Source organism: Pieris napi, chromosome 21 (assembly GCF_905475465.1).
Source record: "Pieris napi chromosome 21, ilPieNapi1.2, whole genome shotgun sequence".
Classification (NCBI taxonomy): Eukaryota; Metazoa; Arthropoda; class Insecta; order Lepidoptera; family Pieridae; genus Pieris; species Pieris napi.
The window spans coordinates 5853087-5869728 of record NC_062254.1 but is presented as its reverse complement, the minus strand read 5'-3'; the positions used below and the strand labels follow the sequence as shown (position 1 = coordinate 5869728).

The following is a 16642-nucleotide window of genomic DNA, read 5'->3' as shown; positions in this document are numbered from 1 at the left end:
CGGTATGTTACGAGCCTGTGATTTTCCAGACCTGGAAAAAGGATCCAATTATAATTAATGCCGAAATGGAAAGTCACAAAAAATAATTATTATTTTTTATATAGAATAGACATAGATAATGTTTTAAACTGATCTACGAGCCAAGCCTACAGAGTATTATAATTGTATTTGCTATTAATAAAAACATTTAATTGTATGTAAAATACTTAAACATTCATTATTTATATGAGAAAGAGCGTCAAGATTATATTATTTTATTTTCAAAACTTCCATAAAGAAAACGGAATAATAAGAATATTAGATATATATGTCACCGTAAAATTGTAAAAACCGTTAGATTGTAATCTATCTCGCGAGATTGTAAACTGTCGAAAGATTGTCAACTCAACATACTGCTTGCAATTTAACGTATTATTATTCGGTAGTTATATGAAATTGTTGGGAAGTAAAATTAATCTGTAATTGACCAAAGAAGTTTGAATGATAACTAAGTTAGTGTAGTACAATCTACCGAATACCGATAACCGATAACCGATAGATTACAATCTAACGGTTTTTACAATTTTACGTTAACATATACACTAACGCAATTTACGGTTCTTTCTTTGTACTACTAGGAATAGGATTACGAAACAGTGTGTCCTTGGAATGAGATTGACCAATCACAAACAAACGAAAAACGATTCATTCTCACTCCCCGGCTACCGTAATGAGAATGATTGCATTTTGCGTATTAGATTGGCACAAACACTGAATTGTGCACCATTCCCAGTCAGAGATATGGGACTTGCCCAGCCTTTGTGAAAAGAGCGATTTTGTCTCCTCGTTCTACGCTTTAATATTTGAGGCGTTGTGTGATTCTCCTAATGTAAATGCGCGCGCAGGATTTTCAGGGCGCAGGACGCACCCTATCGAGGCCTTACGAAACTGTAGATGTTCCATATTATAAAAAAAAATATATTGGTAAACATATGGATTGCCATTTGGAATAAATATGCTGTTCAAGTATACACAACTTAGCGGATATCTCATTAGCAATAAAAATAATATTAGTACTTGTAATACTAATTATTATGAAAAGATATATTATATTAAATGTGCATCCAACCTCATGAAAATTTTCGTCTATAATAATCATTTAAATTTGCAGTTATTCGAGTATAATGACTATGGCCAAATTTGTATAAAATATTCATGTCTTTACGTACTTTGTACTTAGAAATTGATTGAATTTTTAGACTATGCAAGTCAGGTGATTAATTTTCGTATTAAGCGACTAATTAAACGTTTAAATAGTTAACATTTTCATTAAGAACCTCGATTTTTAAGATTATATATCCGGGTGCAAATTTCAAGCTATTTAATTAATCGTGTTCTTTTATTTGAAAATATTTTTAATACATTTCATTGTCTAAAACAAGTTATAAAAAAATAAAAGGTTTTGTATTTTTCCAAGCCTTACAAATAGTTACAGTTGGGAGAATACTTTTTTTTCTATTTATGTTGGAATTGTACTAAATATAAATCAAAATTACAATTAGTTTACGATAGAAGTACAAAACAAAACGTACCTTATATTTAAAAAATCAAGTTAAATTACCTTAACAATAAATTTATTATTGGGTTTTTATCAAACTGCCGTGTCTATATTTTCGCAACTCTACCCATACTTCAGTCGCCAATAGAGCCCGTACCATATACCAGATCAGGCTTTGCCGGCTTCTTTGGACGTTGTATTAACTCTTGGATACCCTAATATACTAGTGTTAGTCTTTTGCTGTATCTCAGGTAAGTTATAGATATAATAGATCAAGTACACAGCTTTTGCTTCCGTAGAATGTTCTAGGCACGTTCCATCCAACAATATAATTAATATTGATCCACACTTGATCATGGGAATTATAAAAGTGCACCTTATATCAATATAAATTTATCGTCATCGATTAGTGATACTAAAAAATATCAATGATGTTTATAATTTTGTTATATTTCTGTTGATATCTTTTATTGATCGACTCGTCACAGATAAATGTAAGACGAACTGTTGCCAGGCCACAGACACACAGAGGACTACATACTTTAGTACTACTAACAATTTTTATTTTATATTCCAAGCCAAATTCTTAAAACCAAACGTAAATTATTACCCTACAAAGGTAGTAATTGAGAAGAATTGGTTGTGGTATTACTGTTGGGGTCCTGTCCTTCTAATTTATTGCTTATTAGTATGACTAGGAAGAGTATCCCTGGGATAAGAAGTACCTGCGACAAGATAGAGAATTGAAACCCCACTTATCTCCATCCATAGGATTTTCCAGACATTCAAAATACCTATACACTGTCTGTATTCATTAAATTCAAGTAATTCGGAATATGGACTTTTGATATCAAATTGATAGTATCATCATAAAATATCATAATTTCTACCTATAAATAAATAAACGTGAGTTATTAAATCGTGTCAATTGTCATATCTTTGATGTCAAGACTGATAGGTAGAAATTATGATATTTTATGATGATACTATCAATCTGATATCAAAAGTACATGTTCGGAATTACTTGAATTAAAAGAATAGAGATAGTGACGTTTGTCTTTTGTATGTCTGGAAAATCCTATGGATCAGTATAAGTGGAGTTTTAATTGCTTCCGTCAACTCCACTTAAACTAATACACATTCATTATTTATTATTACAAAAGCCGAGGTACTCTAAAGTTAATGTCTAAAACATTTATTTGTCACAAATGTGTCATCAAAGGCATTCATTGAAAAAATTAAAACAAAACAGTATTTGGCAGTGCCATGCGCTCAATATGCATAATACTTTATATAAGAACATGAAAATTTATAGTGATTATAATTTGAAAAATCTTGTCCCGCCGAAAACTTTGATCTTACAACAAAAAATTTCGAAATTTTCCATGGTACCAAAGTATTTATAGTATATAATATTTCTTAACGAAACATTGATGTTTTTATACTTTAACTTCGAGTTTCGAGGACGTTCAATTTGGGAATGAGTCAACATTTCTCCATTACTAGAGTTGATAAATTGGATGAAGTCACACTAACCACGAAATTTTTAAATTGTGAACTAACCTACTTATTCTTGCAACTTATAGAGTAAGAACGCTAATTTATACAAAGCATGTACTAAATATCTGTTTAATTTTACCGTATTATTGTTTTTACTTGTAAATCGTAATTTTCGACGTAATTTTAAGGCGACAACAATTTCACTTTGCGTCACGATATGATTCATGTTTTAAGCGTATTACGAAGAATAAAAAGGTTACTGACGTATGTGAGGTTAAAAAAATCACTATCTCTAAATGGCTATACATTCTCGTATAGCAAAGTTTGTTTTAAGTAATAAATTTAATGAAAATACTTCCACTTAAAAAGATATACCAGCCCTGCGATTCTGTAACTCACTTTTCGAACTCTGATAATCAATAAACTACAAGCAGAATGCCAAATCATAAAATGACTGCTTCACGACTGATTTGAGAGCGACCGCCGATGCGAAAACCGCTGTGTGAGTTCGAAAAGTGAGTTACAGAATCGCAAGGCAGTACATTCGTTTGTTACCCAAATAATACAACAAATTAGAACAAAATATTATATTAGAATTTGTAGTAAGAATTTCCTGAAATAATTTCGCAGTATTGATGTTAATAGCTTTATGTTTATTTTGATAATTAGGTTGTGTCAATGAGCTTCAAGGTTGTTGACCTTTTAAAATATTTTTAGTTTATGTTTTGGTAATATAACGGCCATACTGTTATGTTACCTGGGTCACCTCAACCCCTATAGAGGTAAAATCTAGGTATCAAGGAACTTGTCAGGATTCGTAATACAAAGGGTTGTGATTCTAGTATCAATTTCAGTCTGTTACCTATTTATTAAAAATGTAATCGAATGCCAGTTAAGACCCGGCCCGACTCTTTAATCCTAATATTAATTTCGATAGAAATAAAAACATTATGTATACTTAAAGAACGTGGTATATTTCTGTTGTGTTATTGTCCAATAGGAAATGAAGAAAACACATTTTAACCTCTTTTCAATTTACTTTGATTATTTAGATAATAGTATACAATATTGCTTTTCTTCTTAAATAATAATACTCGAGTATTTAAAATTATATTTATTGTCTTCTTTACGATGAATTATTTCTAATAAACTGTTAACAGTGAGATTCCATTAAAACTACAATAATACTAACTAACTGTTATTCCTTAATATACATTTTCTTTTTCTTAAGACTACTGGACAAAATCACTATTTACAAATATTTAAAGTGAATTTAAAATTACTAAACTGTCTGTGCTTTACAAAATTGTATTTTCATTGAAATATATGTCACTCTAAAATAATATGACATAAACTATAATACTAAAACGAAAGTCTAAAAGAGAATTAATTCTAAACAAAGAATCTCCAAGCACCTCGATTTTATGAACATCACAAACGTAATCATAAATTTTCTTTACCAGTGTCAAAATCTTCTTTTCGTGTTCCTTATTTAAAAATGGCAAACTGCCATTTTGCATTACTTTGACCAATTTTATGATTTATTGTTTCTATCCAATTCGGTGGGGGAAGAAGTTGTTCGGCTTGTCATCGCGTGGTGGGGGCGTGTTGGGAATATTATTCTGTACTCTGAGAAGCCAGGGGTTGTCTATTCTTTGTGGGGGAGTTGCCTCTCTCTTCTCGGTGCTGCCGGAAGGTGTTATGGTGGCTGTACACACTCGGCGAGAGCCTCTCGCCGAGAGTCTCGACCGAGAGGACCGAGAGAAGAGCGCAGCCTGTACACACTCGTTACGTTATTTGTATTTAAAACACCGTTAATAATGGACGTGGAAACCGCTGCTGCTGTTTGTCTTTGTGCAATAAGCAACGCCTGATTGAATAGATGCATTAATCTTTCTTTTATGTCCACGGTACGTAGCCATGAGTGAATCTCGCTTTTTCTTTAGTTCCTCAATTGGGATATCCATCGGCCGGCTTCATCGCATATAATTCGCGTTCGTTAGACCACATTGTGCGATACGTCCTGTCACAACCACAGTCATCGAGCAAGTGATTGAACGAGTGTGTACAGGTCGCTCTCGTTTTACTCGCGAGACCCTTTGACTCGTGCGCAAAAAACCGACAGGCGACCGAGAGAGGCGAGACCGACTGCGAGGAAGCGAGGCGAGACGAGAGCTCTACTGTACACTCTCGCCCTCGGCCTGTCTCGGGGTGTCTCGCCGAGTGTGTACAGCTACCATTAGGTGTAGTAGCGGCAGTCTAGCCTTTGGTATTGGTGATTTTTCAGAATTTGAATGCATTTCGTCTGTAACAAGTAATTTAGCCGTTATTTTGGATAAAAAATTCGCGCTGTTTCTTTTGTTGAAGAAAATATGTCGTACTTTTAATTCGTTTAAGAAAAAATTACTACCGGAATACATACATATTTGTCAGAAAAAAAGCACAAAGTTATAATATTTTTCTAGTTATTCTGAAGTTGAATTGCGTTTATAAAGTTGTTGTTAGTTAGTTGCAATATTAGCAAATGTTCATATTAATTTAACATTAATAAAATCTTGTTTTAGTAATCAATAACAATGATTTTGATACAACCTAATAAGCTAAATTCTATTATTGATAAATTTTGATTTAATACTAATTAGAAGCCTAATTTTAGTATTCAATATTAATTTACACAAACATTTTTATTCCGTTTTACTAAAAACCTATCACAAATCATAATGAAACAAATCCAGTTGCTAAGCACTTAATCAACAGCGAAAAAAATCAATTACAACATTAAAACCGCACTAAATCAATAAAATACACAAAACACTCACTTCCTTCTCGATCTTTCAATGTAAATGATTCCAACCGCGTATTGATAACTTCAACACCGTTTACAAACATTGGAGCTCTTAGCACACTCAACGTTGGCTCGGAAATGTGCGGTCCTCACTTCGGTTCGAAGTTTTATATTGCATCTGAGTCATTTGGCAAGAAAACTCTGAGACTACGTCACTGCAGCACGCTGACGCCAAGCAGTGACGCTATTGCTAGGATTTACTTCTAGTACACGTGGATCGAAATGGTACAGCTGTCTTTAAAAAAGTAATTGGTTATAATGTAACATTCGTAATTTTTACATTTCCTTCCATTTTATTCCATTTGACTCTTTAATTCACTTGTTTAGAAAATGCTGAGAAAGTAAGTACCATATGGCGAGTAACCCGAAGACTCTGGATTGTAGTTTCACGTCTCACATCACGTTGAATATTTTTTCCATAAACCAAAAAAATAAAACGGAAAACGGCTTATGGTAAGTGTTGCCGCCGCTAACAGTCACATTGCCAGAAGGCTCCCAAGTGCGTTGCCGGTTTTAAGAATTGGTACGCCCTTTTTTCGAAGACACCAAGTCGTATCGGTTCAGAAATACTTCGAGGGGCAGCTGTTTCCACGTAGTGTTAGTGCGCAGCAGAAACTGCCTTAAGAAATGCTTTGTTGTGGAACTACGGACGGACGTCGAGGTGATACGGATGTTAATTCGTATTCTGCCTTGATGACCGATGATTATAGATAGCTAGCTATCCTACGGGACTACCCAAAACCCCGCAAATCGTGTTTAAATAATTTTAATTCTTCACTATTTTACTGAAATATAATTTAAATTGTTACAATTAATTAAGTAAAAACTTATGAGACTTCAAAAGAACGTTCGAGAAATATTCCTTATAAAGCTAGTAAAAACAAAACAAAGAGCAGTTGTGAGTGATAAGAATCGCTAATTCGCCTTTTTTAATCCCCTACATAGGATTAGCAACAAGGAAATTGTCCAATTAGAATTTATTGCTCTATTCAAGTTTGTCACTAATGGTTTGTTTACGAAATTATAAATATCCCTGACTAATGCTAATGTAAGGTCCATAAAAGCACTTACTATACATAGATAAGTCAATAATTATTGTTTTCTGAGTCTAGGCCACCTAATAGAAAACGTGCATAAACAATCACACACAGCTAAGCTAAACCTGCTCTTGCATTCTAGTAAATAATAATTTTCTGGTAAAGTTGTAAGGTTGGGAATTTTTAAAGTATAATAAAATAGTTTTATAGTACCTATCATTAAAGAGGATATCGGATTTTGCTACGAATAGTTTATCGTTATGGAATACACATATTTCCACTATTTTCGTATTATCTTTGTTGTTCTAGATTCTTATCAAGGCTAATGTGCTAATTTAATTATCTGGCGAATTTTTCCCATGATAACCATTATCAATATTTTTTTGAAAACATTTTTACAAGGTTATTACGCTTTTAGAAATAAGGTACACAGTTACTCGATTAGCTGTGTGAACTTCTAGTATGTAGAATTTGATTAGATGTATTAAAACATTAATCGATTTTACTGGTTTAATAATTCGATTTTACCGGCCATTAAAATTAAAAAATAAACAATAGCATTCACCAGCCACTTAGAGATGTCCAGTAGTCATATAAATATAACATAATTGTTATTATTAGTAAGATTAAAGTCTAAATTATGACGTCAATTTATTTATTTTTTATAATGATTACGAGTTGTATGTAGGAATTGGATTAAATATGACTCATATATTACGTGTATAATTATATATTTTTTTGTTTTAAAACCACGATTAGTCACATGTCATCATACGTTACAATCCTAATGAATAATTGGTTTCAAAGTGTTTATTATCTCTTAAGCCTTTAAATTTAAATGTAAGGTTAAATTTAAGGTTTAATGATGTAAGTTGTTTTTAGAAATTTTGCTGTTTTCGTTACACATGCGCACTAAACACGTCAATCGACATTATTGCATACATTCACGTCTTATACTGCCGTAATGTCATTAGCTAAGTAAGCATATACGTATTTAAAAAAATTACAAGCCAAAAAGTTCACTGCAATTTACGTAGAAGTGTGTATGCGTCAGCCATGCACGATATTGATAGCACCGCTTGCGTGAATTCAGAATAATAAAAAACTTATTGTTTTATTCAAGGAGATATCGCAAATAGGCGACGAGACGCGTGGATATGATAAAACCATTTTAGTGCTCCAACATTTATTAACAATATGGAGCCATCGAATCGGGTAAGCCAAGGCGACTTGGGCACGAAAAATAATCCGCACTAAGTAGAAAAAATATGCTAAACGGATAAGACACAACTGTAATACTAATGTTGAACGAATTGTTCGGTAATTAAGTGTAGGGTGCTCTTAACCTTGAGGGGCTAGTAAATTTTCATAGCGATTCATACAAGTCATTAATTTTAATTGTGGTTTCAAAAGGCTTTTACTAAAGAGATTTATGACTTGAATGGGGAAAACCCAAATATAATAAAAACGGTGATTCTTAACGGCATTACCCACTCTACCTTTTTTGTACTCAATTTTGCGTAGATTGTAATTGTGACAGTATCAGCAAGGTATAAGACAACTATTCGTTTAAATATGGTATTAAATTCAGTAAGGTTCTAACTACGAATATATGTATAAAGTAAATACTATCTACTATATAAAAATAAGTCGGGTTTTCCTTCCTGACACTATAACTCCAGAACGCACGAACCGATTTCCACAGTTTTGCATTCGTTGGAAAGGTCTCGGGCTCCGTGAGGTTTATAGCTAAGAAAATTCAGGAAAAATTTCAACAGAAAAGTGGGATCACCAAACGAAATGTTACATAAAACGAAGCCATCTGGTGGCGAAACGGAGTTCGCCGAGTTTGCTAGTCTGTTTATGAAAAAACAGGTCATATTAAAAATCTCATTCCCTATCCAATTCTAGTTTGTATGTAGGCACATTTTCTAACTGGTTTCTCGTAATTTTGTTGGAATACATTACATAACAGCGATAAAACCTTTCCATAAGTCACGCGATCGACATTTTTGTAACGTGTAGCTACCAATAGTTATTGATTTATCTTCAGTTATTCAAATACGCGTACACTGTTTACCAAATTCCCTCTTTGACCTAATTCCCCGTATTAGCTAGATATGTAACTATGTCATTGTTATGTAAAAGGCTTATCTTGCCAGCTTCTTTAAGTGTGAAAACTTAGTTAAAGAAATTATGACACACTTGCTGATACCCGCGTCTACGATTACGTAGAATTAAGATTAGTTATACTTCAATATAATTATGAATACGGCATTCATAATTATATTAAAAAGGTAGCTTTGCAACACTAGTTTTTTTATAAGTTTTTCGAACACTTATATAATCCCATTTGCGGATTTCTTTCTTCTTTTACATTATTTGCACTTTGTAAGTTCAAAAACGGAATTTCATTTCATTAGACGTATTTTACTTTGCATTTTAAAATCGGTCGTTCTTTGACCTAGTGGCCGCGTTCGTGTCAATTTGTGATCGTGGTGTCTCGAATACTCATGCTACTCTATGGGTTTATATAATTCATATATTTAAAGGTCTGCCAACGGGCATTACAGTGATACTTATTGTATATATGAAAAAGGAACTGAAAACCCTTTATCACAAGCACATATTGCGTAACATATGCTGAGAATTAAAAACATACCAAGCCTTAACGTGCTAATAGAGTTAAATTAAAAATAATCATATAAGCTGAAACTTATACAAACAATATAATAGAAAAACGAAAACCTTTTTATGTTAACGTATACGTATATAACCAGGTAGATACAGCGAAACTTTAGAGATATCGCTACCATTCTTTACCTTTTTTGGATTACAAATGGTTTTTATAGTAATACAATGAATTTAAGATTCACTATATTTTACTTAAATCTATCCCATATAATATATAGTATTGGACTAATATAATTTATTTTTACAAAGGCACCTGCAGAGACACGCTCTCCGGGTGTTCAGAACGGCGTAGAGACACCATTTGTCCGACCACCACTCAACAGAGCAGATTCTCGATCATCCCTTTCATCACCATCACCACGACCACTTGGCCCTCAACAAAGGCCCCAATTCTTTCCTGGGGGTCCAGTCACAAATTCACCATTAGGACCTCGACCAGGAGCTCCTACGCCTAGAAGTCCACTTACTACTGGACCAGGGTCACAATCTGTTCGACCACAGGTGCAACAATATCGTCCAGTTGGTCCTCAGTCAATAGCACCACAACAAGGCCCTCGGCTACAGCAACCTCAATCTCAACCTCAACGACCACCAGTTCCAAATAATTTGCAGTTTGGCCCTAGGCAGCCACCCCAATTTGGTAGTGCTTCCACGCCTGAAGGGGTAAGGCCAAATATAAACCCACAGGCAAACGGATCGTTTAGGCAAAATACGCCTTCTGGACAAAACTCAGGTCAAATTTCGAGGCAGTCATCACAAAATTCACTAAACATTTCTGATTCTAACACACCTCAAAACAAACCAGCCAATCTGGATAATCAAAATATTAATAATGAAAGTCAACATATCAACAAGATTGAAAGCAATAACGATATGGCTGGTGCAGCAAAAGGGCGTAGTTTTAGCATTTCAGCAGCACCGGGGGCACCGAGTCCATTTAAAGCGGAAGATGATAGACGTAAATCTGTAAGTGCTGTTAGTGGTCGATATGATGATTTAAATATACGAAACCCTGGTCTGGGACAGATACAAGAGACCGTTGGTAGTAAGGATAATATTCGTGGATCTAAAGAAAGTGTACGATCAGAAGCTTCTAATGACGGAGCTCGGGACATAACTGATCGCCCAGAAACACGTTTAGCTGGATCCAAGATGACAGAATCTTTTATGGGCTCACTATCCAATTTAGCTACAAAGAAAAAAAATGATGACGATGACGATGTTGTATCACAAAACAAATTGGGTGTGGGCAAAACTGATAGCCAACAAAATAAAACTGATCTCTCTGATCGCTCGCCATCATTAACAAGAAGTGACGATTCGCCAGAGCCCAAAAATGTTTTACAAAATCCTATTTTGCCTAACAAATCACAAAGTGTTACTCCCGAACCACAGAGACCAAAGACACCAAAAATCGAAGTAAAACCTGATATTTATGAATCTAAAAAAACTATAAGTCCAACTTCCCAGAGATCAGAGTCGAAATCGCCTATGTTGGAATCTAAATCTCCCATACCTGATAATAAATCTCATACGCCATCAAATAAGAAGCCGATGGAACTAAATACGAATCAAACGCCAGTTGATTCTAAGAGATCTACGCCGCGAAAAGCAGCATCTGCACCTAAGTCGAGGCCGAAAGGTAATCTTATGTTACCTTGTTTTGAAGTGACTCGATGTTAAGTTGTAACATAAGTTTAGATATATTTTTAGGTTTATTCAAACATAATATTATTTTAATATAATCGCTCAATGAATTTTTACGATTTCAGATGGAGACAATGACAGTGGCGTCGATGAATCCACTCAAGGAAATGTAAGTACGCAAGCATATGGTCATCGTTAAAAGATACCTTAATAATTTTAAATCATTCATCAATCGTAGAAATAAAACTTTTTGTTTCGTTTTTAAATTTTTAGACATATTTTTTTCAAAAAATTACATGTAGCAGGATTGTCTAACAACATTTTATACGGTATAAAATTTATTTCCTCAGGACTTAAATGGCTCCCCTGGATCACCAAACAAGCCACTTCCCAGCAAATTGCCAACTAAAGAGAAGTCAAATAGCAGCCTAAAACCAAGCCTTTCTAGATCTTCGAGCAAAAGTGCTACTGCTAAGACACCGGAGACTCCTGTGCCGATTGACAAGAAAAGTGAGTTAATTCTACATTTATGTTCACATAATATGTATAATGTGTCTCGGTTTTGTAAAATTAGTTACACAGTGCTTGACTGCGAACATAATACAAGTTGGGTGTGGCTTAGGTACTATAGTGATTTAACTTTATTCTAATCACATATTCTTTCAGAAGTACCGATGAATAAAATACAAGTCGGAAGTGCACCATCACCAAATATTAAAGCTGTTAAGTCCAAGATTGGATCCTTGGAAAACACAACATACAAACCTGGCGGAGGAAAAGTGAAGATCGAAAATCGAAAACTCGATTTTAATAATGCAGCTCCAAAAATTGCAGCTAAGAATGAGGCGTATACTCCTAGTGGTGGCGTAAAAAAGGTAAATTTATTAACACATGCCAACTTCTAGAAAACTTCGCGTGAGATATGCTCGTTTATGACAGATAGTACTTCTGTAAAAACAAAGGAAGGACATTTTCTTTTAAAAATAAATATCGTTGGAAATAATAATGAAGTTACGATCATAAACGTGCTACAACCGTCAATAGGAGAAATCTCATATAATGGGAAAAGTCTTAGATAACCCATGTTTTCAGATAACGTCAACAAAGCTGGAATGGAATGCCAAATCGAAGATAGGTTCTCTACAAAATACGTCCTACAAACCAGGAGGTGGTGACAAAAAGATAGAAACCGTCAAACTGGACTTCAAAGAAAAAGCTAAACCGAAAGTTGCATCTACTGTTAACATTACTCACAAACCAGGCGGTGGAGCAATCAAGGTAATATAGTTATCGGAAATCTCTCCAATTACATAGTAGTCGATCTGATTGTCAATTCAGCACTATTTGCCGTTCACTGATGCAAAATTAATTAAAATTATTTCCATAGAATCTTTCAAAATGTGGAGAAAGAAAAGTAAGTTACACAAATTGCTTTAAAGCTTGACGTTGAGTGCGCACTATTGGTAATCAAAATTTAGTCGTAATTGGACGCCAAAATTGTTTCTAGTTCATAAAATGGGCGTTGCCAAGATGGAGGGCATCGAATAGAACTAAATTTGTTTTTTTGCGCAGTAAGGTCAGTTTGATTCACGTCTACCATTTGATGGTGGAAATGTTTGAGAATGAAGGTCTCTAGGACTTCAATGAGGCTGTACACCACGCTGAGTCTTGAATTGTCAAAAAGAAAATAGATTGGAATGATTGACACAAACACGGAATATTACATTTTATATAAAAACTATTTAGTATATATAATTTATTTACGTATATTAAAATGCATAAAGACAATGCACGCTAGATATTCTACACATAAAGAGTCAAATTTTTGCTTTTGTGGTTCATACATAAAATATATCTCTATATTAAATGATTTATATGGCCCTATAACAAGATCATTGTTATTCAATAATTATTGCTCACCACACACATTTTTTATAAATTTTGTAAACAATACACTCAAAACACCAATTAATTTTACAATTATTTGACATGAATACACTTGAATGTTTTTGCCGTGAGAACAAATTAATATATCTATCTATCATGCACAGCGAAAAAAGGCTTCTAATAACCACTAATATGTATTATATTAATATATATATGACACTCACCATATATTATTTGCACACGTTTAAACAGATCGAAAACCAAAAGTTGGAATTCAAAGCACAAAGCAAAGTGGGCTCCCTCGACAACGTGAAACACAGACCAGGAGGCGGTGACATCAAAATATTCGACGATAAAGATTACATAAAGCAGGTCGGAGGTCACTCCCCTCTTCCTAGTAGTGGGCAGTCACGGCAGGAGGTGAGACTAGTGTGATGGGTTTCTAGTTTTCTTTTGTCCTGTATTTTCCGTTGGTGGAGGTATCATCTTCATGTAGTTTACATAACGTCAACTTCATTTGTTTCAGCCCGAATATTTGTACACACATTATTGACTCGGTTAAGGTACTATGTGTGGTGTGATTCGTTAACCCTTTTTGGTTTTTGGTTTCCAGCTTTTAACTTTGTTTTTGTTTGGTGAAGTTATTAAGACTTATCACCGGATATTGAAATTGATAAGTGTAATTTGGTTTTTCTCTCATAGAGTCCAGTACCGCCGCCGGCGCAGCCTCCAAAGGCGGACGAGAATCTGAATGAGCAACACAGTTAAACAGTGCACGTCGAATCCGATATTAATTTTCAGTCCAAATTCTATACGTTCCGTATAAATACAATATTAATTTTTTTAATGTTTCTAATTTTTCATAGAGCATTTGCTTTCTAGCAAACGAGAGTGCCAATGTAGAACTGTGTGATTTTGATCCAATAAGTTTTAAATTATACATTAGTTTAATATATAATATCACTAGCACTACATCTGTAAAACTAGTTTTGTGAAACCACAAAATCACCAACAATATTTTTGTATTAAAAGCGAACAAATTGTTTTGTTATTGCACTTCAGTATATTAGAAGCTTAGTCCCCGTTGTGTTAATTATAGTTTTAAGCACTTATGTTGTACCTCTCACGTTGTTCATTGTATTAATAAAAATATTTGATGTAATTTTATTTTATTAGATTTATTATTAGGTCTAAAATGATAAAGTTGATTCTGGAATGGTAATTTACTGAGGTATTTGCTTTGCTTTCGATATTTATCGTTGTGCTATGCTGATTACAAATTAAATATTTCGAAAGCATCGCATATTGGAGTTTGACTGATCCGAGATAATTTATATGTAGGAATATTTTGTATGTATTTATAATTAATTATAGATTTAGCTGTACTGATTAAATGTTGACGCTTTAAATTCACATTTTCTTTGCGATGTCTAGTTACATTTAAAAATGTAACCTTTACATTTAAATTAAATAATTAACATTTTGGTCTCTATAACACAAAATATGTATTTAAATTCACTTCCGGTGTCATACTACAATATATAAAATTAAACGCATTTAGTATTATATAGTCATCTGAAGTAAGCAGAATCAAATATACATTACAGCTACCTATACTAAAATTTGTAATTGTCAAGTTTAATACAAAATAACATATTAATACTCGCGTGTTTTATTTTCTTTCTACACTTTTATATTCATGTACGCCTGGTACTTCAAATCTACTACTTATGCTACATTTATATGACTCTGGTTTGGGTATATATATATATATATGTATACACACACATATATATATATATATATATATATATATATACATAATACATATATATTATTTCATTTTAAAAGAGACTGAAAATTGTGTAAAAATCTGTTTTTACACGTATGTAGATTTTTGCTTTTCAAATATTTAGGTTATCATTCATTAAAGAAACATCGCACCTCGCACTATCTTCTGGACTTTTTGGTAAGTCACTCATATTATTTAAAATTAGATTTCACGTCCTGACACGAAAACGCAAGCCTCGTATTATTAGACCTAATCGTGTATAAAAATGACATGACACTGATTAAGAATTTTGAGGTAGCGGATCAGAACTCAGAACTGGCACAATAATTTTGTCTAGGGTTCCTGTATAGACTAATTCAAGAACATTACAAGTTAAATACTGGATAAACATTACGCAAGAAAATTCTACTATACTTAGCCTTTAGTTGAACACCAACATAATACCCTATTTTTAACCGACTTACAAAAAGGAGGAGGAATTTGTTACAAAGCTCATTAATTTATATAAGAGAAAAGAATGTTATTTCATTTATATTGCGTATACTGCCCTCTGCCTAATCAGAAACGTTTCACTACAAAATCAATTTCGTATCCAAGTAGTTTCTTCATAATCTATCTATATATAAAAATATGTTATACCTAGTTTTTTATAGTCTTTTCCCAATTTCCTTTCCCGACAATTTGACTTTTGTTATTACGATTTATTCTAAATATTTATTTTAGAAGTTATAAGTGAAATAGAAAAGGGCAGAAATCGTTAATATTTATTATACTTTATATAATATTTCTAGGACGAATACTACATTGAAGATTGGGACGAGGACCGCCCCCTCTCAAGAAGTCGTTCTGCACGTTGGTCCCGTACTCCTCGTACACCTCGCGCCCTCTCTCCACAAAAGCCGGTAGATGAGAGACTCCTGCGCACCGAGAAGACCCGCAGATCCCTCAGACCTGTCAGCGCTCGTGCCCAGCCACGTTCCGCTTGCTCAAGACGCTCTTCAATTACTCAGCGCCCAGCGTTTACTGTTTATTGAGTGTTAGACGTAACATAATTTTAAAGTGTCAAAGTTTTCGTACACAAATACACCGAAGTAGATTATTACAGCAAGTATTTGTGAGCATAATATTATTAGAGAGAGCAAACAAAGCAATACTAGTGCATAATCCTTAATAATTGTTGCCACGGAATAGACGAGTAAACGGTTACAATCAAAGCGTTCGAAAGTATAAAGGTGTAAGTAATCAAGAAATCATACTTAAATCATATTAATAGATTTCGCGGATGTATTTAAATTATATATCAAAGATAGGCATTGTTCCTGTCTTTCTAAAAAACAGGATCTTTATTTATCTATTCCATAATTAGTTGAATCATGTCAGAATTGTTCACACTTCTTATGGCGACTTGGAATTTACGCTCTTTCACTTCTGTAGCTCCAATGTTTGCTGATTTAGCACATATTTTAATGTTTTTCAAGCGTTTAATGCATATGTTGTTAGTTATGCGGTCACAGTAGATAAACGGAAAATTCATATGGAATCTTCTAACCCTATTTATTAGTATAGTAACAATTGTCTTCTTTTTCGCGTGTATCACATTTACCTATCGGTAATGGGCCTAGTGGCCTTCGAATTTGTTTGTGCACATGTCTCAGACATAGAAAGCTGATCATCTACTTGTGTTTACAAAAAAATTATCGAAA

General features: G+C 33.6%; 2 protein-coding genes across 8 annotated transcripts; one reads left to right on the top strand and one right to left on the bottom strand.

Annotated features, from left to right (window-relative positions):
- The first annotated feature begins 1695 nt into the window (after positions 1-1695).
- Positions 1696-16614, top strand: LOC125060123 (serine/arginine repetitive matrix protein 2). Of its 7 annotated transcripts, none has more exons than XM_047664858.1 (9): positions 1696-1788; positions 8043-8134; positions 9863-11255; positions 11386-11429; positions 11611-11770; positions 11930-12135; positions 12353-12538; positions 13400-13567; positions 15731-16614. In XM_047664858.1, the coding sequence occupies exons 2-9, from the start codon at positions 8117-8119 to the stop codon at positions 15971-15973; spliced, it is 2418 nt and encodes an 805-aa protein (XP_047520814.1). In that variant the 5' UTR covers positions 1696-1788; positions 8043-8116; the 3' UTR covers positions 15974-16614. The 7 variants fall into 7 exon arrangements, with proteins under 7 accessions (XP_047520814.1, XP_047520817.1, XP_047520813.1 ...); XM_047664861.1 differs by lacking the exons at positions 1696-1788; positions 15731-16614 and adding exons at positions 13674-13710; positions 13850-14809 and having other exon boundaries at positions 11927-12135; XM_047664857.1 differs by lacking the exon at positions 1696-1788 and having other exon boundaries at positions 11927-12135; positions 15731-16598.
- On the bottom strand, positions 4137-5988 carry LOC125060127. Its single transcript, XM_047664866.1, has 3 exons — positions 5857-5988; positions 5280-5342; positions 4137-4739 (listed from the first exon to the last, which is right to left on the bottom strand). Exons 1-3 carry the CDS (start codon positions 5924-5926, stop codon positions 4588-4590), a joined length of 285 nt encoding a protein of 94 aa, XP_047520822.1. The 5' UTR covers positions 5927-5988; the 3' UTR covers positions 4137-4587.
- Positions 16615-16642: the final 28 nt, after the last annotated feature.

Excerpts from the sequence above, each read along its gene's own strand:
- LOC125060127 (XM_047664866.1), bottom strand. The coding sequence starts at position 5,926 with ATGTTTGTAAACGGTGTTGAAGTTATCAATACGCGGTTGGAATCATTT. Across the intron at positions 5,343-5,856 it reads ATTGAAAGATCGAGAAGGAA|ACGAAATGCATTCAAATTCT; the intron begins GTGAGTGTTTTG and ends TACTTGTTACAG. Across the intron at positions 4,740-5,279 it reads TAGACTGCCGCTACTACACC|TAACACCTTCCGGCAGCACC; the intron begins TAATGGTAGCTG and ends GTACAGCCACCA.
- LOC125060123 (XM_047664857.1), top strand. Across the intron at positions 11,430-11,610 it reads ATGAATCCACTCAAGGAAAT|GACTTAAATGGCTCCCCTGG; the intron begins GTAAGTACGCAA and ends TTATTTCCTCAG. Across the intron at positions 13,568-15,730 it reads GTGGGCAGTCACGGCAGGAG|GACGAATACTACATTGAAGA; the intron begins GTGAGACTAGTG and ends TAATATTTCTAG.